This window comes from Sinocyclocheilus grahami, unplaced genomic scaffold (genome assembly GCF_001515645.1).
Source record: "Sinocyclocheilus grahami isolate Dianchi unplaced genomic scaffold, SAMN03320097.WGS_v1.1 scaffold503.1, whole genome shotgun sequence".
In the NCBI taxonomy this organism is placed as follows: domain Eukaryota; kingdom Metazoa; phylum Chordata; class Actinopteri; order Cypriniformes; family Cyprinidae; genus Sinocyclocheilus; species Sinocyclocheilus grahami.
The window spans coordinates 1,469,366-1,493,732 of record NW_015505682.1 but is presented as its reverse complement, the minus strand read 5'-3'; the positions used below and the strand labels follow the sequence as shown (position 1 = coordinate 1,493,732).

General features: G+C 38.7%; 1 protein-coding gene across 1 annotated transcript; it reads right to left on the bottom strand.

Moving 5' to 3' along the window:
- Nucleotides 1-1,417: 1,417 nt before the first annotated feature.
- On the bottom strand, nt 1,418-7,124 carry LOC107554479 (proline-rich protein 36-like). The gene is made up of 2 exons (XM_016236983.1): nt 6,960-7,124; nt 1,418-3,108 (listed from the first exon to the last, which is right to left on the bottom strand). The coding sequence occupies exon 2, from the start codon at nt 3,093-3,095 to the stop codon at nt 2,610-2,612; it is 486 nt and encodes a 161-aa protein (XP_016092469.1). The 5' UTR covers nt 3,096-3,108; nt 6,960-7,124; the 3' UTR covers nt 1,418-2,609.
- Between the last annotated feature and the right edge of the window lie 17,243 nt (nt 7,125-24,367).

Below are 24,367 nucleotides of genomic sequence, written 5' to 3'. Positions count from 1 at the left end.
CATTTTATAAATCTGCTTTGTCACACTGTATGGATGTCACAATGGATCATGTCATTAAACAGCCTCTTACAGGCTTTTCAACAAAAATGTGAACAATAAAACAAATATGCAAAGCAAAATATATAGTATTATATAATGTGAAGCAGTGAACACCTGACTCAAGCCTAATCCGCCCCAGTAAATAAAGAGCAGATGATTGGTAATGTTCAGGAGGCAGCAGGTGCTCTCATGTGATTGCATTCACCCCAGCGGCCATTAGAGGTTTATCGGCTCTCAGTCAGGCTAAGCTGGGAGGTGATGGTGGATAAATGTAGCTTCACCATTTGAAATAGCTTGAATGGACAGACTTCTGTTGTTTTGTCTAAGGTGATAGATTATCCCCAGAAAAGGGGAAATATGTCTTGAGGGAAACAATGTTGGTAAAAGAGAATAGATGGCCATATTTACCATGCAGGCGTGCAGATGTATTAATTCCCTACACTGGCCTTCAGCTACACTAAAACAGGCCCTGAATTCCGCTGAGCCAGGTGGTCCAGACAAAATGCTCATTAACAATATGACCGCAGACATGGATCCGCATCTCTTGTCTCAAGCTCCTGGGCACCAACGTCTGATAACAGCAGTGTACTGGAATGACACATTTACAAGGCATTATATCAGCAGAGTTACAGGGTAGAGCAAGGACTGGGAAGTAACAGGATGACTGCTGAAAGATAAAGAGGATAATGATGAAAATGGTGATTTTTTTTTTAGACATCACACAAACAGGTCACACATACAGTGTTACTTTGTACCGTAGATACTGACTAGGCTACAAAGATAAACTCATCATGCATGAGTAAGAAAATATTCTGAGGGAAAAAAGTAAATGTTCAGATGTATTTGGTTTATAATTTGATTTGTGATCATGTTGATGTTGGGGGGGGGGGGGGGGGTTAGTGGATATAATACTGCTATGGATATATTTATATAAAAAGGTTTTGCTGTACAGATTCAAGCTGCTTCATTACTGAAAACAGGACATTTGCAAGTTTTCCTTCCTACAGTGGATTGCAGGTAAAAATCTCATGTAGAACCCCTTTAATTTTTTTTATAAAGTCTTGTAAAGTATCATGTTACTATTTAAGTGTGAGAAATTGCTGGAAAAATATGTGTGCTTGAACTGTTTGAATTAATCCAAATTAATGTGCAAATAAATTTAGACATTTTTGCAAACCTGCACTGTAAAAAAAAAAGAAATTTTAGATAATCAGTTGAGTAAATTGAAAGAATATCTCTCTGTGATTTATTCTCATAAGTGATTTGTTTTCAATTCTTTGTTTAGTGGATGCATTATGGTAATAAACACATTAGCGATAAATTGGTCATTTAGAGTATTTTTTGCTTATTGACATTAATCAAAAGTGCATTAGAAAGATTGCTTAATGAAACAATGGAAGGGTCCACTGATCCGTTTTTCCACCATTTAATTCTGTAAGCTCAGCTGAACTGTTGCACAGTCTCTAATGTAATGCTAATTACTACCAGATGGAATATTACACAACAGGCCTTGACGTCTTGAGTGGCAATTGAAGCCCATAAATTAGCATACCGCAAAGTCACAAGAAAATTGTGAAACAGGAAATTGCTGAATTTTTGACCCACATAGCATTGAATATCCGAACCAAGATCCAAAATGAACACTTGAAAGGAATTTGCTTTGATAATTGAGACTTGAGAAACAGCTTTACAATAAACTGCAAAAGAATACATGGTTTATATCAACTGTACTGTAAGACAGATCCTGTAGACATACAAAAGAAATTCATTCTTCTAAAGACTGGTAAAGAAAACCATGATGATGTTGCTAATATACTTGTTTTGGTGGTTTAATTTAATGCAAAACACAGAATTCCATCTGCCTACCTATCAAGCCCATCCTGACCTGTCTTACAGCTGGAGCTGCCGATGAGAAACAAATGTGTATAAATAATAAATAGTAAAAAAATAATAATTCTCAAACAGAAAATGATACAAATTAACCTCAGTTAACAACTGAAAATAGAAAAAAACATGATATATTAGTCCTGCATATTTGCAAAGTCATAGTAATGATCATGCTTGAAAAACAACCTCCCACTGAGAGAGAAATTCAGTGATGATATTAGAGTGATGTGATTGCCCGTTATGATCACAAAAAAACATAATAATAATACAGAACAATCCAATTAGCAGCACACATCAGTGACATTTATTCCACGTTGTCATGTGGTGACAAAATGTGTCAAGTCAACAGCTCAGTTGTGTCAGCTAAATGACTGACATTTACGTAATGAATTCTAGCTGAAACTTTTTTTAATTCACCATTCATCTCAGATAATTGCACCCGCTGTGCTAGAATATATTTGAAATGTGTGCTGATAGAGTTGAATAGCAGGAAGTTATTTGCATGAAAATTAAAATTATACAACAATGTCTACAAAATTTTTAAAGTTTTCTTATTTTGCTTGCTCTATCACACACACATTCTCTAATTTGAATACGGTCTCAACCTAATAACGGCACTCTGAATAGTTCCAGAGATTGGCAATAAGCCGTAATTCCCCAGCTATGGGTGACTCAATGGTCCCCTAATTCCACAGATCACAGCTCTGACTCAAGCTTCCTCTATTGGTATATGATACATACGAGCAGCGATCATTTATGCTTAGTCTGGCTTTAAAGGTGCAGGTGGCCAAAAGGAGAGCAGGTGGCGGAGGAGCCCGAGGTGGAGACGGAGGGCCGATGAGCCAGGGCGACGGCTGACGGGGAGGATCTGGAGGAGCCAAGGCAGAGCAGATGGTGCCAGCGACCGAGGCGGAGGCGTAGAACCAGAAGGCCACAGTGGAACTGGAGGAGCCGAAGGGAAGGAGGAGCCTGACAGAGCTGGTGGGACGGTGGGACGGTGGGACGGTGGGACGAGGCACAGCCAGAGGAGTGGAGCGGAGGTAAGGGATTCTCCAGCCACGGTGATTGATGGAGGATGGCAGACCCGCGGAGCTCGCCCCGTACCGTTGGTGGGCTGAGGAAAGGTCCTTGCGGGCTAGGCCGGTGAACTTGGCAGCGAGGGGATCCATGGGGAAGGAAACACTACGGAAACAAAAAACACTGAATGGAAAATGGAAAACAAACGGAGGGGAGACACATAGTTAAACTGTTCTGGTCGGGTCTTCTGTCATGATTCGCTGCTGGCAGAATCGATGGAGATGTGGATAACATAAGCGGTATTTAATTAGAGAATCACAGGGGTAAATCCACAACAGGAACAGGGGTAAACACACATAATCCAACAATTAGACCCGGCAAACACAGACTGGGGCTAAATACACAGGATAACGAGGGACAAGACGAGACACACCTAACATCAATGAACAATCAAGGTGAGGGAGAAACTGGGTCACAGGGAGCACAGGTCTGACAATATTATATTGCAAATCACTTTTGCTGCTTAAGGTGGGATACAGGTATTATAAGGTTAGTGACAGGTTTGGTGGTATGGGTAGGTTTAAAGTGAAAGGGACGGGTCAACAGTGTAATTATAAATGTAATTGTATACAGGTATTTTTTTAAGTACAATGTAAAAACATGTACAAAATAAGTGCATTGTATCAAATTATTATGCAAATCACTTTTGCTGCTTAAGGTGGGATACAGGTATTATAAGGTTAGTGACAGGTTTGGTGGTATGGGTAGGTTTAAAGTGAAAGGGACGGGTCAACAGTGTAATTATAAATGTAATTGCATACAGGTATTTTTTTAAGTACAATGTAAAAACATGTATGTACACAATAAGTGCATTGTATCAAATTATTAATTTAAAAGTACATAATAGTTAACGACACATAATATAAAGTGGGACCAATTCAATAAACAAGAAGTTAATATTGAGCAAACATGTACACAATAAGTGCATTGTATCAAATTATTAATTTAAAAGTACATAATAGTTAACGACACATATAAAGTGGGACCAATTAAATAAACAAGAAGTTAATATTGAGCTACTTATATTTTAGATCAATACTGGTAGTTACTTTATTTTGCTCCACCAACGAAAACAGCAAAGGCACAGCAAACTCGCCCATCTCACGTCTCATAGTTTAAACTAATCGGTTAAGTGAATGATTCAATTACACACTTAAACGGTCACCTGTTTTGTTCCTTAATGGGTTAGTTCACCCAAAAATGAAAATTCTGTCATTAATTACTCACCCTCATATCGTTCCAAACGATAACGTAAGACCTCCATTCATCTTCGGAATACAAATTTAAGATATTTTTGATCAAATCCAAGAGCTCTTAGACCCTGCATAGACAGCAAGGCTACTACCACGATCAAGGTCCAGAAACGTAGCAAGGGCATCAGTAAAATAATCCAATTATTCCAAAAAAATCAGGGTTTCAGCTGTAATTTTACTGTAAAATTACAGTAATTAGCTGTAATAAGCAGCACCCCGCCATTATGGAGAGAGTATTTTGACACATACTCTTACTTCCACTTCATGTAAACAACGCACGGACTATTTTACTGATGTCCATGCTAAGTTTCTGGACCTTGATCTTGGTAGTACCCTTGCTGTCTGTGGGAGGGTCAGAAAGCTTGGAGCTCAGATTTTAATAAAAAATATCTTAATTTGTGTTTTGAAGATGAACGAAGGTCTTACGGGTTTGGAACGACATGATGGCGAGTTATTTATGACAGAATTTTAATTTTTGGGTGAACTATCCCTTTAATGAATGAATGTGTCAATATAGAATGAATGGTTCAATTACATATAGTCGCTTGTTCCCATGTAACAATGTAAAATGCAGAAATGTTGACTGAAAAAAAAAATTTGCATAAAACACAAATAAGAGTTTAAACATCGAATGGAACTTTGTTGTACACCAGACTTTTAAAAAATGCAAATAGAAGACGATGTCCAGCACACACCACAGGAATGTAGCCACAGGCAGGAACACTCAAGGTTATGTGAGTAAACAAACACTTGACTAAAAATTAATTGTGTTTGTTTTTTAATAGTTACTGTGTGATAATAGTAACAGTATCCTCAAGGACATCACAGGTGGAACTGGCTGAGTTCATCTTGTGCTCAGGATATAATGGTTTGTACAAGCTTGGGGCAACGTTGTCGCTTCTATTTACATTCAGGAAATGAATTGTGTGTTTGTGTGACTGTGTGTGTCCCATGTCCTCTGTGTGAGAGACAGACGAGGAGCTCATGGTAACAGCCCAGAATAGAAAGTGCAGCGTCATTGTGCTGAGCTGTGTGAGCTGGAGCACTGAGTGTGCAGGTTTGGGGTGACATTGGCTGAGCTGAGGCAGACACTGCAGTGGGATTGTGTTTCAGAGAAAGAGGGAAAGGAGAAGGTTGTGTGTGGAAAGGGCAGTGGGGGTGTGGGGGGTGGAGGTATCCTGTGGAACACCTGACAGAGCAGAATCCAAGGAGGTCAGTGATACCTAGAGAAAGCTATACGTTAGCATTCACATTCATCTCAATGGCAATGGTTTGGAACCCATGTAAATTAAAACCTTAAAAATCTTTGATCTGTGTTTCGGGGGGTAATTTTTATTCAAACATACAGATTTCTATGCAGGTCACAGCGCAACAGTTTTAGCAACTTTTTACCATAACTATGCCATGTACATTTTTATACATTTTCAATAACTTTTTTAATTTTTTTGTCTTACCTTTGACCCAGATCTTTAGTGTTAAAGTATTTAAAAAAAACTGATAATCTAAACAAATAGTCAAATAAACCATGTATTTAATGTGTGAAAAAGTGTTCCACTATTAGTCAAAATTTGGGGTCAGTAAGGTTTTATTTATTTTTAAGAAATTCAGCAAGGACACATAAAATTGATCAAATGTGATAGTGAAGACTTTTACATAATTTTTTTTTTTTTATCTATTTCAAATAAATGCTATTCATCAAAAAACTAAACACGACATGATCGTGGCACATAGGAATAAATTACTTTTTAAAATATACAGTGTTCCACTATTAGTCAAAATTTGGGGTCAGTAAGGTTTTATTTATTTTTAAGAAATTCAGCAAGGACACATAAAATTGATCAAATGTGATAGTGATAATTTGTGATATTTGTGAATGTGATAATTTTTTTTTTTATCTATTTCAAATAAATGCTATTCATCAAAAAACTAAACACGACATGATCGTGGCACATAGGAATAAATTACTTTTTAAAATATATACAAATAATTATAATGTATTTATATTTCAAAATATTACAGTTTTAGTGTATTTTGATCAAGTAAATTGGTGAGCATAAAACACTTTTTTTTTTTTTTTTTTACTGTATCAAAGTTTTCATTTCTGCTTTCATGAGCCACCACACTGCCACTAAATAAGTTTGCCTTTTTTAGTAGTAGTTAGTGCACTTGTTTACCATGGAAGCAGCAGCACCAATGAAAAGCTTGAGATGAGATGTGAGATGTGTAAAATTATGGTAAATATCACTTTTATTATTTATAATTTTGTGTAAGAAGTTAACATTTGTAAGACTGAAATCAGTCATCTTACTTTCAAAAATATTAAATTTAATTTCCGCTATGATTTCCACCACAGACTCCTATTTAACACAATACATGATTAGCAGTTACCATACACCCTATAACTATGCTGTAATATATTAACAGTGTCTGACATTGTAAGTAAATTAATTCATTTATGATTTGTTTAATTAGCGAGAGTGAGAAACTTGCTTTAAGAGAGTTTATTTATTAAACTCCACTTATTTATTTAAGTCTAGAGGGCTAAAAGTCCCTATAGTTAAAGAAACACTTCTATTTTTTCTATTCTATTTTTTCTACATGCAAAAAAGTTTTATTTCATCACAATACACAACTATGGCCACCAAAAGATAAAGATGTTCTTTTGCAGCCAGATGGTGTAGTTACAGCGTCTACCAGACAAACCTTGACCCCTTAGTAGAAACTCTTAATCTCACCAACAGAAACCAGGCCTCCTCCAGCACTTTGAACTCAGACTTCAGACACCAGATACTCTGCTTCCATTTCACTGCACCATCAGTGTCTCTGCTCTGAAGGTTTTCAATTAGTATAAATAATGAATCTAAATGAACAGCACCTGACGTCTCTGGTTGAACCTAATCAGTGTAATATGTTTTTACTGTTGCCCTTGAGCCAGCTTGTATCAAATTATTGTTGGAAGGAACATCGATTAGCCGGAACGGTGGTGAAATATTACGCTATGGTCACTCAGTAGATGGTGTAATTTAACAGACCTCAAAAGTGATATTAATATTTCAATAGATTGCAAATGACCCACTCCCTGTGAAACCCAAATGGCCTACACTTTAGCTTTAGATTGAATGTACACAAACATCTCAATCATGAGTAAAAAAAGGCCTAACAGAACTAACAGAGCAGAACTATTATCTTCACATGCCCTGAGTATTTCACGCTTGATGTGCTCTCAGTATTAAATAAACAGCTTTCATTCCTTTTTGTTTCTTTGGTAAAAGGCTACTTAGCAGAATATACTGTAGCAGCTCATGTGTTGTGTTTTTAATGTGAACACTGAGGTTTCATCTTCTGTGATGAATAGGAAGTAGAATAGCTTTAGATCGATCGTGTCCACGCTGGCTATATGCTTGCATTATATCAGAGATATGATTGGTTACTATGTTAAATAAAATCATTTGTGAACACAATTAGGAAATTCTTTCTTCACCAATGCACTCTTGACTTTTTATAAAAAATTATTAAAATCTCATTACCACCTATTAACCTGTCACGTCAAAATCACCATTTAATATATTTTTCATTACCATTTGCCTAACAATAATTGAGATGGAGAAAAGGGTTTTAAGTTTGATTTCAAGCACTTTGTCAACAATTATTAATCTATCTATCTATCTATTCAAAAATATGTTAATTAATATACTATTAAAACTAATGCTGTCAATAAAATGAAATGTGTTAATACAACATTGTCTTGTAACTATTTCATCATTGTCATCAATGTAGACATGAATTTTGACAGTAAAATCCTGTTTTTTCTCTGTCAATCTTTGTGAGGAAATATTTGTCTTAAAATCCAGTTAAAAAGACTGTTCTAAAATATAATAGACTCTTTTTTGTTAAGAGAAAGAGAAATTGTACTCAAATAGTGTTTTCTTTCTTGTAAGAATACCAAAAAAAATAGCTTTTCTAATTCAAGAGATGCATTTCATGAAAAGACCGACCAGTCTCAGTGCCTTTCAATTCCACCGACAACACTAATAATAAAAACAATACATGCCACACAGAAATAAAAATGTGTATTATGTAGCCTAAGCCTATTAAGTGAAATCTGGTGGTCTTAGTGAAATCTCTTTTAGACTTCATCTTTCCACTCTTGAAGACACTTGTGTGTGAGATCGTTGTCAAAAGCTAACTGAATGAGCTTGGCCTTACGCGTTTCGCTTGATTAAACTTGTTACACTGCTAAAATTTGATTTTAAGATCGCATGTACAGCTGAGCAAAAGAATCACAATGACATAAGCGTACATACTGTCTTATATGATTTATCCATACATCATGCTACACCCAAATAAACAAAACTACTTCTAAGGCAAAAATATAAATATTGAAAAAGCCTTCTGCTAGACCATTGGTTGTTGTTTCTGAATAATTAATAAGGTCTATTCAAGGTTTGGTCACTGTTTTGGAATTGTGTTTAGTATTCATTTATAAATACAATTATGTTATAAGATTACCAAATTAATACATTTTGTGTACTATATGCATTAATCCATTAAATATGAATTTTCTGTGTTTAAAGAATAATGTGTTATATATAGTGGGATATTGTGTGTGGGCCTGAGCAGAGGTCAAAGACAAACAAGCTTTTGCATGATGCAATGATGGTGGCATCCGATGCAGACATTGTGTTAAAACCTTTCTAAACTGAAATTACTTGTGTTGTCTTCATACACTTCACTACGATAACATTTTGTAAATCCTGTGTACAAATGCCATGTGGCCTCTCAGTTTTCAGTGTAATTATAATCGCCTGACTAGTGACTTGTCTTTGTGTGAACATCCACAAAATTGGAACACTTTCTGAATGTATATAATAAGCAGTAGGCTAAATTTAGAAAGGAAAAAAGGTGAAAAAGAAGAGTAAGGGAGAGTGAATAATATGTAATCATGTAATCAATAGAGTAACTGTAATCTGATCAAGAGCATTTTAAAATGTAATATAATAATTACAAGTTCTTATTTTTTGTTATCTGATTACATAATCCAGATTACATGTAATCAGTTGCACTGTGCATTGATTGTACTTGAGCTTTTGATAAACAGCATCACTCTTCTTGAAGGTGTGATGGTTTAGTCTGACTGGCTCATATCCCTGTGAAGATGAGAGAAGTTGCTGAGGGGTTTAGTCATGCTGCTTGCATCTCCACTCTGCCACAGCATGAGGTCAGGAATCTGTTTGATGTCTGCCTGACCTATTTCAGTGAGAGCCCTGATCAAAGTCAACAAACGTGCAACTCTACATAGTTTTTGGTCTGTGCAGAGAGACATTTTATATGTCAACTGACTGTACCTGTGTGCATCTTAAATCTGAAACCCTTTGTGGGTTTGTAAAGAGCATAATGACAATATGTTGCCATTTTAACATCAATTGTCAGTAAGTGATCGATCTAACAGATAATAAATACAGTGTGTCAAATCGATAGTGAACATTTTCAGTTAAAGGGATAGTGAACATTCTGTCATGATTTGCTCACCCTTATGTCTTTCCAAACCTATATGACTTTCTTTGTTTTGTGGAACAGATATTGAAATCAAAAGCAAATGCTGGTGCACTCAGCTGATATTCGGTTGTATAATTATGCCTCAGCGGTGATTATTATTCATAGATGCGATTTATATTATGAGACCGAATATTAAATAGGTAATACAGCTGAATGTACTGACTGAGTGATATTGACCAACTGTATCGTTTCCATTGTTCTGTTGATGGGATCTTAAAATTGTTTTGACATTCACTGTTCCCTCTACACTGCCACATGCAGATGCACCGTCTGCCATTGTGCATGCCTCACTGTCCCCTTCCTTTCATCTGCGTACATAATGGATGTCCATCTGTGAGACACTCATAAACAGAAGAAGGAGATGCAGATGTTAGCAGGACAATGCAGATGGCACACATCACTCTCGCTGTCATCGCACATCTTGCCCCACTGGCCTGCGGGCCGACCGCATCAGAGCAAAAAGAGCTTCTCTTTAGATGAGGGTGCCAAGAGCTTTTGAAAGTTATTAAAGATTGATTGAACTTGATTTTAGTGCTTTCTGTTTTATAGTAATATTCAGGATGGGTGATTACTATTTATTTGCGAGCAGATTACAAATTAAACACCCACTAAATGCTTCATTGTGCTGCTTGCACTAATGACTGAATGCATTAATGACCATTGCTTGGCAAGACAGGAATAGAAAATATTTTCCTTTTGCTTTCAGAACAAAAAAGAGATCTACATCAGTGAATTCATTTTATTGTAATTATTTCACATGCAATACATTATAAATACAACAACAACAGGTATTTTTGTTTACTTTTGTATCATAACCAATTTTAGTATTTTGTATATCCTACTGTACACATGATATTCAATACAAAATCTGGTTCCTGAAGCAAAAAAATGTATAGCCAACGGCTGCCTTCAAATGCTTTCAGAATTATTGTAAATACGAGTTTCCTAGTAGGAAATTGGACATGAGCAGCATCATACTTACAGTCATATTTACAACTGGAAAACAGTCAGAGATAATTTTGATACCCAAGTTTCTGAGCTGGGCAGGCTATAAACTTGAAACATGGTGAAGGAGAGAAACATAGCTGTAGTACTGTAAAGTTTTTTTCCCACATCATCTACACTGCTTAACTATTTGATGCGTATTGTATGTATTGAACACAGTGAAAATAGCACCTATTTGACCAAAATATTGTCAGCCAGCTCAATATATTGATAGCGCAGTGAATTTGGACGCTACATTTTTATTCAAAACCTGTTGGATATTGACTAAATATTTTCTATACCTTTGGGCTTTAATAAAATTTGCCCAAGAAACAGGCAAGAATGAACTCATGAATTCCATCCACCATCCACTAAGATTTCTGTTCTTTCCAACAACAAAGCTCTTGAACGAGACAAATTCGTAATTACAACTTCAGAAGTGGGAAGTAGGAAGTTTCCGATTGTACTTGAAGTCAGCATCAATGTTATTCTACAGTTAGTTCAGGTTATCGAATTTGATTGGACAGGTTGAGGTTGCATACTGTAGTTCAGCCAGTAGATGGCGACAAGTGGCTGTTATTATTATTAAATCATTCATCTTACCAATTCCTTCAAAACGCAAATGTATTTATTTATTTAATTTCACTTGACATCCAGTGTAGAAGTTCGATTCTGAAGAAAACAAGAACCACTCATATGATACCACTAATATTTGATTTGATCTACATTAGTACACTGACTTTAGTTTGTCTAGTTTAGGTTTTTTGGTTCTCATGTTTTAGTGCTACATTTTGGACCATTTTGGTAGTTTTCTGCTGAGTAGATTACCTCAGACAACATTTTAATTTGATTCAAAAGAGAAATGCAGTGTTTTGCTGTGTATGCAGTAAAAGGTCATATGAATTCAGGAACGAATGACAGCCACATCAGTTAAACTGTCAACATGTCAGCGGTAACCTTTTGGAAGAAAAATATGAAATTAGAAAATTTAGGAAATATTTCAGAGCAGCCGAGTGTGCAATCATTGTTCATTAATGAAGACCTTAAGCCATCTAGAGCTTTTAATTTGTAGAGGCCAGACAGCAGCAGAGGAGAGCGTCTGTGAGAAGCAAATTGTTATTCACATCCACATGTGTGTGTTGAGAAATTGTTTGCATGATTTTATGGACTTTGAAAAGGTCAGTGTAGATACTGCTCACAGGAAATATAAAGTGAGGATACTGAACGGCACATTTACAGTGATTTTAACAAACAGATGTACTGTATTTACTTTTCCAATGACTCCACATGTGGTGAATATATGGATATATTTGTAAGAAAACTCATTGGATTCACCAGAATTACATAAATTGGTCACAACAACAAACACACTCTGCTTAACCACTTGAAATGTACTGGAACATATTTGTGATGGTTAATAACTTTTCCCCAGCCGCGTAATGTCACACATTTGTGCTTTGAGAACAGTTTGACATCACCATCAAACTGACAAATTCAACTGGCTTTCACACCGACCCAGAGAGACGATGTTCCAGAGAGAATGCAAGGCCATCTGTCTGCCAACTGAAGCTCAGCAGAAGTCGGGTGATGCAACAGGACAACAACCCAAAGCACAGGAGTGAATCGGAATTGTTCGGAGAGGTCCAGTCGCAGTCCTGATGCTTTGGCATGAGCTCAAGAGAGCGTTTCACACCAGATATCCCAAGAATATTGCTGAAATTAAACCGTTTTGAAAAAAGGATGCAAAACTCTTCCTGACCACTGTGAAGGCCTGTTCTGCAATTACGTCACACTTTTACTGGAGGTTATTGCTGCCAAAGGGCGTTTAACCAGTTATTAAATCCATTTCATGCTGCACTATGAATGTTTACAGTGTGTGCAATAAAGAAACAAAAAACATTACTGGTTGGGTTTTATTTAGTTTAAGCCGTCTGTATTCCTGAAGCTGAAACAGTAAAGCATAGTGCTAGCAACACCAGGGTTATATGTTTGATCCCTATAGGGAAATGTATGAACTGATCAATTTTAAATATACCTTAAAACAGGGTTCTGGGGTTCACAAACGCTTGAGGGTTCATGGGGGAACGGCAAGTTCATAAGTTGGATTTGTGAGTTGAATTAAATAGTAAAAATGTGAAATTGAAATAAATAAAAATACTTTATTTAAAATGAAAACAAAAATTAAAAAAATGTAAACACTAAAAAAAGATGAAATATTGTATGTTTACCTGTATGTTGTGTGAAGCTTAACCAACATCTGAGAATGTAAACATGCAAATGTGTTGTTGAAATATTATATAAATGTCATGCTTGGTTATAGTAAACAATGCACACAGACAAGGGATTCAAGGAAACAGTCTTTAATTCAAAGATCCAGCTCAGAAAACACCAGGAAACAAAGGAGAAATCACAAATAACATACCGAACAAAGAACTCAGGAAACACCAAGCTTAAATAACAAGGAGAACTATAATGAGATAATTAGCAGAGTAGGTTAATGGAAACAGTTGCTGATCAAGTCATGACAGGGAGACAGAACAGAACTAAATCAAAACAAAGAACCAAAACCAAGAACCTGAAAGTAAATTATTGAAATTAATCTATAAATCTCAGGAGGTACTTCAAGTAAACATTTAGGTCAAAAGCTGACAAAAAAATAGTTTTGGAATCCTTGCCTTAGAGGGAAAAATTCCCCAAAAATAATAATTTTTATTTTTCACATCATTTACTCACTGTCAGGTTGTTGCAAACCTATGACTTTCTTATGACTATGTTTTTTTTTTTAGTAAACATTTAGGTCAAAAGCTGACAAAAAAATAGTTTTGGAATCCTTGCCTTAGAGGGAAAATTCCCCAAAAATAATAATTTTTATTTTTCACATCATTTACTCACTGTCAGGTTGTTGCAAACCTATGACTTTCTTATGACTATGTTTTTTTTTTGTTTTTTTTTATCCATATTATTCATTGGAACCCAAGAAAATGTTCTTCGAAATATCATCTTTTGTTTTCGCATGAGAAATACATACAGGTTTGGAGCGACATGAAGGTGAATAAATGCTGAAAGTATTCCTTTTTGGATAAGCTCTTCAAATGCAGTACCAACATCTGCCGAATGTACAAATATAATTGCAAACATTACGAACAATTTATGCATAAATCGAGGTAAATCTTCATAATATTTCTCTCTCTAAACCACATTTGCTTTACATATCTGCTAAACTACACATGAAAGCTGGCTCACTGATAGAAAACAGTGTTTCAGTTCTGAAGGTCAAGTATTGCCATTTTTATTTTGAAATAAAATGCTGTCGACTGACAGTTGCTTCAGATAACTTGTCAATTTTGTCTCTGTTAGGTTTGAGCAGTCAGAGCATAATGATGCTTTCCCACTAATGTTGTTTTCATGCAGGGCATACTGCAAAGTGCTTAGATATGAAGATTGCCCACCGGGGATTGTTATGTGTTTTCATCACATATATTCCCATTCTCAGATCTTCCCCATGAGTTAACAATAGAGGAGTGTTATCTACCAAGGTCTGAGACATTCTCTGGCCCCCAAACGATAAAAGTGATGAACTATAATGAGCACCGAATGTGTTTAGACAACAAGCCTTTGCTGTGTACAACAGCTCATTATATTGAAATGACCTGGTAACACCACCACCACATGTATTCTGTGAGCTTTAGTAATTTATTGAAGCGCTGGTATACTGTGCATGACTTTCCATACATTAAATAAGAGCGACAGCATGAGAGCAGCACTACTTTGAGACTAGCAGAGCAACTGCATCTCATGTGCTAATGGATTCACAGCTGTCCAGTACTGAAATTCTCTTAGATTTTGTGTGAAAGCCTCAGATCTGTTCACAGGAGAACTTTAAAGCAGGGGCTTTCCACATTTGTTTGTCCATAAACCAGACTCTTAAGAAACCGTCTTGAGACACAATAGCGATGTCTGATTTGTAAACAAACTTATCCTTTTCATTCAATCTGTTGAATGGATTTGCAAATCACTGAATGATTCATTCGCTAATTGGACTGATCCTATTGTAACTGTTCTCGAGTCAAGTGAGTGAGTGTCATGTTTTCATGCTTGACTCAAAATTCAAAATTCGGATTGAATTGTAATTTATTAATGTAAATCATGTTTAGGACATGACTGTCAGTTATTTGTAAACTAAATCTGCTTTAAAAGGGCAACCATTGAATGCTAATGTCTACATGACTGCTAAAAAAGTTAACACTTTAGAATAGGGAACACTTTTCCCTATTAACTAGGAGTTTTCTCTGAACAAACTCCTAATTTACTGCTTATTAACAGTTAATAAGGTAGCTGATAAGTTTAGGTATGGGGTAAGGGATCTAAAATATAATCATTCAGAATAATGCATTAATATGTGCTTTATAACTATTAATATATGTAATATGCTGTTTCCAATATTTCAATGTTATCCAATATACTAGTTATACAGTATGTATGCTAATAAGCAGCTAGTTAATAGTGAGAATTGATCCTTAAAATAAAGTGTTACCAAAAAACTAAAATAATGTAAATTTACCCCCACACTGAAAAAAATGGTGTAGAAATAATTTTAAATTAGAAATTGCTCCAAAAAAAATCATAAATAAATAAATATATAGTTCAAGGAATCTGCAAGTAGCACATTGAATTTAATGTGAAATTTGAAGTAGAAAGACTGAAATAATATTTTGTTTCCCTCAATAATCTTTGTTTTATTTGCAACTTCGAAAAATATTTTTTATGGCATCTTTCCCATTGCCCTAGTAGTTCAACATTTTATAAAAACAGCATTCTTCTTAAAAATACATTTTGCCTCATGTAACGTCTCCATACTGAATGTTTATAGACTATTTGTCACCACATATTTACACAAATTTCGTTTTTCCTCATTTTTTAATACTATACTATATTTATTCACTTTAGGGTCACATTGTAACCTATACATTTCATTATATATAATGTGAAATATGATTAAGCACAACAGAAGCAGCACATTTAATTTACAGGTCTAGCCTATGGTTTTAAACTTCTTGATTAGTAAATCCATCAGAGATTCATATATTTTTTATTTAATACTGTTTTGTTTCTTGAAGTTCAAAGTAAAATTGTGTGTTGAAGCACTGGTCTGCAGTGCATTGCCATTTATTTCGTCTTCCTTAGAAGTCTTTTAATTTAATTGAAGCCAAAAGCTTAATATAAAAATCATAACAAACACAAAACATGCCATGGGCATGACATTACTACCCCACCCCCCTCCCGGAAGGCACGTCCCGTGCCTTAACAATTCCACCGGGGGAGGGAGGGTGTGCGCTCTGGTGGCCTCTAGGGACAGGCTTACATGAGACGGACGGCCTCCAGGGCGGGACCCATGGCGGTTCAGGCAGTTCAGGGAGCCATGGCGGAGCGGGCAGACTAAGGAGCCATGGCTGAGCAGGCAGACTAGGGAGCCATGGCGGAGCAGGCAGCTCGGGGAGCCATGGTGGAGCAGGCAGAGTAGGGAGCCATGTTGGAGCAGGGAACTCAGGGGGCCATGGCGGAGCAGGCAGACTAGGGAGCCATGGCGGGGCAGACAGTTCAGGAGGCCATGGCAGAGCAGACCGTTCAGGAGGCCATGGCAGAGCAGACAGTTCAGGGGGCCATTGTGGAGCGGCCTCCATGGCCTTGGCCTTGGCCTCGACACTCAGGAGCCCTGTAGACTAAGGAGCCATGGCTGAGCAGGCAGACTAGGGAGCCATGGCGGAGCAGGCAGCTCGGGGAGCCATGGTGGAGCAGGCAGAGTAGGGAGCCATGTTGGAGCAGGGAACTCAGGGGGCCATGGCGGAGCAGGCAGACTAGGGAGCCATGGCGGGGCAGACAGTTCAGGAGGCCATGGCAGAGCAGACCGTTCAGGAGGCCATGGCAGAGCAGACAGTTCAGGGGGCCATTGTGGAGCGGCCTCCATGGCCTTGGCCTTGGCCTCGACACTCAGGAGCCCTGTAGCTACCCCCCCCCCTCCATTTCCTTGGGGGAAATTTCGGGTTCAGAGGCCCTCTGTGGGCCTGACAGAAGAGCAACGGCCCTCCCTGGGCTTGACTCGGGAACTGTGGCCCTCCCTGGGCTTGACTTGGGAACAGGGGCCCTCTCTGGGCTGGACATGGGAACAGAAGCCCTCTCTGTGCTTAACGTGGGAACAGGAGCCCTCTCTGGGCTGGACATGGGAACGGGAGCCCTCTCTGGGCTTAACGTGGGAACAGGAGCCCTCTCTGGGCTGGACGTAGGAGCAGGAGCCCTCTCTGGGGCTTGACTTGGGAACTGGAGCCCACACTGGAGCGGACTCAGGGGCTGGAGCCGAAACTGGAGCGGACTTAGGGGCTGGTTTCTATAATCGCACGGGGTGGGGGGGGACGGAAAACAAAACACTTTCAAAAAACGGAAACAAAAACACGGGGAGAAGGAGCGCCGCATACTGTTTCCTTTGGTCTAGCGTTCCGTCACAGTTTTGCTACGGTGAGGAGATGAAGGAGCGCGGAGACGAAGGAGATCCAGAACAATAATAGTCTTTAATGAAATCAAAATCACAGGGAACACACACACGTAGCACACAGAGTAGACGTTTAACACTAGACACAGGGCAAAGGAAAACACCGGGCTTAAATACTAAGAACTAAACAAGGAAATCAATGGAACACACCTGAAATCACTGAACACAATCAACATGAGGGAAAAATTAGGTCACAGGGAGAACATGGAGCACATGGGGGAGGAAAAACAAACACAAAACAGTCCATGGGCGTGACACAATGAAGTTTAATACTTAAAGGGTTTTGAAATAGTGATGTTTGTGATTGTTAAAATTTTAACACTAGGGTAGCATTCATTCCGTGTTGCTCATGTAAACGTCATTTAAGTATGGGGCTAATAGTGTATTTTTTTAGCAAGTTTATTCATTTTTGTGAAACTCCTAGCCAGTGTTGGGGGTAATATATTACAAGTAACGCGAGTTACGTAATCAGATTACTTTTTTCAAGTAACTAGTAAAGTAACGCATTACTTTTAAAAGTAACTTTCCCCAACACTGCTCCTTGCATAGTTTATCATCTTAATTGTGAATTTAATTATATATGTGAATTGTGAATTGTGGATTGCAATCTATTAATTCTAAAAGATGAAGCAATTCTAACCCCACACTTCTACAATCTTCTTGTCCAGAGATGTCAACTCAGGTTGAGTAAGCATGCAAATTTCACATGGCATTATTCCTTATTCACGAATAGACTTGAATAGATAACAGGCCTCCTGGATTTGAGCTAGTGTATGTGACTGGAAAAATAAATCCCAGATCTCCTACCAAGAGTAAGAAGAGCTTGTCAGAGTTTTATTTATTTATTTTTTCTATCCTCATCCTTTCTTTCTCTAGGCATAGTTCTCAGCAGAACCATGCTGAAAATATGTGTGACTATTGTGAATGTCGGATATGAAATTGGTTTGGATGCTGATAGTGTGGCAGCTCAACAATGGCCCAAAAGAAATCTGCGAAATGTCATATTACAATTGAGATGGCTTTTGTTTCTACAATTGCTTTATACTTTCCTCCTTGCTAAATTAGAAACACTAAACAGCCTATGAACTATGCACAGATATTCCCATTACAAAACATCATGCCTGTATTTTATTTCTATTTTCTTATCAACAAGGGCCAGTACAGTGTAATTAATTAAAAATAAATCTGTTTTGAAGTGTGCACTCTGCAAATTAAGCATATTGTGATTTTAAAGATGTTTGGTACAAGATTAAAACATAAAGATTTTTTTTTTTCAGTCTGCCATATGCGAATTTTAGATACTATCAGTTCTGAAATGCAAATGCAGATTGGACTATGCACAGATATTCCCATTACAAAACATCATGCCTGTATTTTATTTCTATTTTCTTATCAACAAGGCCCAGTACAGTGTAATTAATTAAAAATAAATCTGTTTTGAAGTGTGCACTCTGCAAATTAAGCATATTGTGATTTTAAAGATGTTTGGTACAAGATTAAAACATAAAGATTTTTTTTTTCAGTCTGACATATGCAAATTTTAGATACTGTCAGTTCTGAAATGCAAATGCAGATTGAATGTGAATGTACAATCAGTTTGTTTATTCTGAACGGGCGCAGTTGCTGAAAGATCTTAAACAGCCTTCTGAAAGCTGACACTGTGAATTTCAATATGAATCGTGATATAATGATATGCAACCACAGAGGACCAGTCCGTTTGTTTCACTGCGTATCATGCTTGAGCAAACTCTGTGTTGAAGGGTGGCAGAACTTTGATCTTTTGTGCTACTTCCAAGGACAGCCATATGCTCTCACATGAATATTAATCATTTCTCTGTGGGGTTTCATATTCTACTGCTCTGACATAGTTGTCACTAGCCGCATTCATCCCCACCCCTGATATCCCCTGTTAACTAAAGAAGGAAAAGCTTTCAGGAGGCCAGCGGGCAGTGCTGATAGTGGCTTGAGGGTGCGTACAGATGGCTGGACCATGACGGTCCATGGGCGAGGCCTGAGACAGCCCTGTTCCACTTCTTGCCCTCAGATAATTCCAAGACATCTGACTTTGGAAAGGATTTCACAGCTGAAGTGTAGATTGGCTTACGCTTATAAAAGCATGGCAATCTCCAGATTTTTTTCACTGAAGCCAGGGGCGTTTCTAGAGCATTTTAAATGAGGGGCTGGGTGGCAGTGGTGGGGGTGGGGACCTCAAGTTAAAACACTTTCATCATCCTCATGAATGTATGCTGGTTTACCTAAAGGCTGCACACACACCAGTTTTTGTTCTGTGCTGATCACAATCGAATCCTTTCATGCAGATGTGTATACACTACGATGTTAATAATTTATTAATTGCGCAGTGTGAGATTCATTGGTCATAACAGAACTTTGTGAGATTGCAATGAACAAAGAGTGGCAGTTTTTTAGTGCTCTCTTCTCTTTGCGAGCTTTCCAGGCAATAATACATTTAAAATGTAGAACTTTGTTTTTCGGCCACACACACGCAGGGCCGGATTATCAATAGGGCTAGGTGGGGTCCGAGCAACGAGGGGGCCCGTGATTGGCTGTGGAGTAGATTGACTGAAGCACCAATCGCCAACGCCCCCATTTATTAGCGCTATAATTTAGTGGAGCTTTGCCGTAAATTCCAGGTATTACCATTAGATATTGAAACGTCACGTTTGAATTTGGTTTACCAATCAAATGCATTTATTCTGTATTTGACTTTTGAACGAACTGTACGCGTATCTAGGTGATCGCTGCGCCTGATGTCCGCATTCACCTCCACTCTTCACTTCGTTCTGGCATAATCTGGAAATGGTCACGCAAAGAACAATCTTCGATAAGTAAAAATGTCAGCTATTCTAAAAAAAAATGTGAGAGAGGGGCTCAAAAAAAGAAAAAAAGGAAAACGTTTGACAAAAGACAAGCAGCAGATAAAACATAGTCAGTAAAATCCCCAGCTAGGTTATTTTACTAAAGATGATGATGGAGTAGAAGTTGTGAAACAGCAAGTGGACCGGGCACATGGAGCTGATAAAAAAAGATTTTAGGTTAGTTTGATTATTAACTTGATGGATGTATTTGGCTTTTTGTGTTTGAACAAACTCTATATATTCGCTTAAGGGTTGGGAAATAACCCGGTAGAAAAATGTCTATCGTTTTGCGCGTCATGATGTAAGCGTAAACGCGTTTTAAGCATTGTGGTTTAAAAACAAATGGTTTTAAACTATTCATGGACATTAAGCAGCGGGGCAGAATTGTTGGTAAATGCGTGCCTTAAGACGGTTTCAGCCTGACACGCGCGGCTCGCACCTGCTCGTACAGCGCCTGACTAAACTTGAGTTCTTTTTCGCGCCTTGTGCTTAAACGTTCAAATACACATAGTTATGTGTCAAAATGCCAGTGTTTGCGAGTATCCTCGTCAACACAGTCAGCTGTGTCTTACATGAACGTTAATAGTTCAAGATAAATGTTAGATGCACCCTGACTGTTTACATGACACTCCACACTAAAACGTCTGCGGTATGAAGCTCATATTGCAGCCGTTTTAGTGAAGTGAAGTGACATGTGGTCAAGTATGGTGACCCATACTAGGAATTAGTGCTCTGCATTTAACCCATCCAAAGTGCACACACACAGCAGTGAACACACACCCAGAGCAGTGGGCAGCCATTTATGCTGCGGCGCCCAGGGAGCAGTTGGGGGTTCGGTGCCTTGCTCAAGGGCACCTCAGTCGTGGTATTGAAGGTGGAAGAGAGTGCTGTACATTCACTCCCCCCACCTACAATCCCTGCCGGCAACCTTGGGTTACGAGTCCAACTCTCTAACCATTAGGCCACGACTTAGTGTGGAGTGTCATGTAAATAGTGGTCATTAGATTGGGATCATACAGCTTGTTCCTACTGGTGTGATTTATGATGGCCTTATTGCTGTTTGTGTAGTTTTATTTGCCTACATGATGGAGCTGTCAGACCCAGGCATGATGAAGAGCATGCAGTAGGTTGGACATATCTGCTGGGATTTTCCACTGTCATGTTCAAAGAGCTTGTCTCTCTCAGAAACTGCTCACTGGTTTATTGCCTGCCTGTGAGATTAAATCTAGGGCAAAGACACACTCTCTCTGAACATTAGGCCGACAGGAGTTTCCAAATACTGACACAGGCCCTGTTTGAGCTGCCAAAAACTTGCTAAAAAACTGTGGTTCTTCGGTATGTCGTCTGAAAAATAAATAAATCATAAATATTTACATATAGATCAGGATAATTAACTAAAAAAATGGAACCATCAATGCCAATAAAGAACCTTTATTTTTAATAGTATAAGAAAAAAATACAACACACAAAACAATTAGTTTAGCACACAAACATTGTAATATAATTACAATAGGCTAATATTAATACTAAAGTTATCTGAGGTAGTCTAAACTAAAATCGATAACTGAGCTAGATGTCGCCAGATGTTTTGAAACAAGAGAAAGTGCACAGTGATACAAGAGACAGTCTCAGGCTGTCTCTAAAATTCCCCCATACCCACTATTTTAAGGGGACAGCCATTTGTAGCGGCATCCAAAGCCATAGTCGAGCATTACTGAGCATTAAAATCCCATAATGCACCTCAATAACGAATGTACAACCAATATACACTTAATGGCTAGCCACTAGAGAATAGAGTGCTGCAGGCATGACGATTTTTGTAGGTCAAACCCCAGAAAGCAGTCAGCATTTTAGCACTTCCAGTTCCATGGGTCTTCCAGGTCTATGGGTTTTTGGTTAAGTGCATGAAATAAGGTCTGTTTAACACTAACTATATTTTCACTTTTTATGCAACATAATATATCGGTAATACCCCTTGTGATTTTTAAAAGCTACTAATTATCTTAAGCCTTATTCGCACGGGATTAGTATTATCTGGGGACCTTGTGTGATTTTGAAATTACCTCCCCCCCTCATCTGAATTTCGTGTGGTGCATTCGCACGGGATAAGCGAAGCCTGTAATTTTACTCAAATTTACTGACTTATCTCCTGTATACGATGTCAAGGCTTTGAGAGTCCCGTGGAAGGCAGAGGAAGACAGGTGGAAACAGATGATTTAAATGCAGGAGTATTTAATGAACAAAACAAATAGAAAACAAGAACCAGTGAGCACAAAGGGAAGGAACATCAACACTGACAAAGTAACAAAGGAAACACAAGGGTATATATAGACTGGGTTAGCAAGATAACAAGCAACACCTGGGGAGATAATCAAGGGGAACCAATCAGCAAAGGAACTACAAAACTAGACACAGGAAACAGGAAACCAGAATTACAACATAAAACTCCAAACACTACAGGGAACATAAGTTATAACAATGGGACTACAGAGATTATTTGGGACATTAGATGCCATTGTGCTGAACATGTAAATCGTCTCAGGTTACTTATGTAACCATGGTTCCCTGAGTAGGGAACGAGACACTGCGACCTCTAGGGGTCGCTATGGGGAACGCCTCATCGTGACCCGTGTCTGAAGCATACATTGAAAAGACACCAACAACACGTTGGCCGGCGACAGCCCATGACATCACTACCGGTGCGATTATAGTATAAATAGGCTCCGGGAGAACATGTCATTCACTTCTTCGTCTGAAGCTTGCGTTCGAAGCATGGCAGGAAGCCTAGAGGACGCAGTGTCTCGTTCCCTACTTAGTGAACCATGGTTACATAAGTAACCTGAGACGTTCCCTTTCAAGGGAACTTCAAACTGCGTCCTCTAGGGGTCGCTATGGGGAACGATATACCCACGCCGCCATGCTGAGGGGAGTGCGGGCCAGAACCATGGCGAACACTAAGTACCAACTTTACCATTTTCATGGTGAGTTGCCCCTGGGACATCAGACGGCTGTCCGTGACTTTATCCCCTATGGCCAAAGGCCTAGGCCTAGGCTACATACCCAACTTACCTTGTTAGGGCCAGACGCCTGGGCCCGGGGTAGAGCTCAAGGCTTGGAATCATAATGGATTCCTTTAAGGGGATACAACCAAGAACCTAGTATCACACTAAGTCTTGGCCTGTCACACAATGACTACCGCTTGCTGTTGCATAAGCTCTGAAAGGAACTGTCTCAACAGACCTCTAGTGGCCACACCCTGTTAAAGTAGGTATCCTAGGATACCTAATTGGAGGGATGCCCAAGGTGAACGGGGCTGAAACCAGCTCAAGAAAGGGCACAAAGCAACCGCGCAAAGCCCTCACCATACAGGATTTTAGAAAAGAATGCAAAGAACTAGCGTGCAAACTTACCACAATGTGGATTTTAGAAAGTGCACAAAGCCTTCACGTGCACACTTACCATAACATGGATTTTAGGATACCGTTCTAAGGGGGCTCTCGTGGCACTCTGAAAGAGCAGCTCATAGATGGAATGGTGCATACCAAACCCAATATGTTTGAGAGTCACCAACTCGATCTAAGATATAAAGCTGGAATGGCTAGCAGTAAATCTCTAGCTGAGGGGGCAAACACCCAGCTCTCACACGAGAGGGGAGCTCGACCTGCCGCATATTCCAATGCTGGAACAGCTAGCAATAATTTACTTAGCTGAGGGAGCAACACACCCAGCTCTAAAACGAGAGTGTGGCTCGGACCTACAGTATGTTCCAATACTGGAACTGCCAGCAGTAAAGTTACCTAGCTGAGGGAACACAGACCCAGCTCTCAACGAGAGAGAGGGCTCGCCCAGCATGATCGTTAGAATCAGAGGTAAGTGTACTGCAAGCTAGCCAAAAACTCAGCGCATCAGAGAGGCAGATTTGGAAGGGCCTAGTTCACCTGATGCTACTGATTCCAGGTGCTCTGGGAAAACAGAGAACTCAACTCTCACGTGAGAGGAGAACTCCAAACTCAGAAAGAATAGCGCGCTCATAGGCAACCCTTTGGTTAAGGGGAGCACTGCTAATATTACCACAAGATCAGCCCACGGAGCGAACCCGTGCACTCGATAGGAAGCAGCATGCTCATAGTAACCCTCAATGGTGAGGGGAG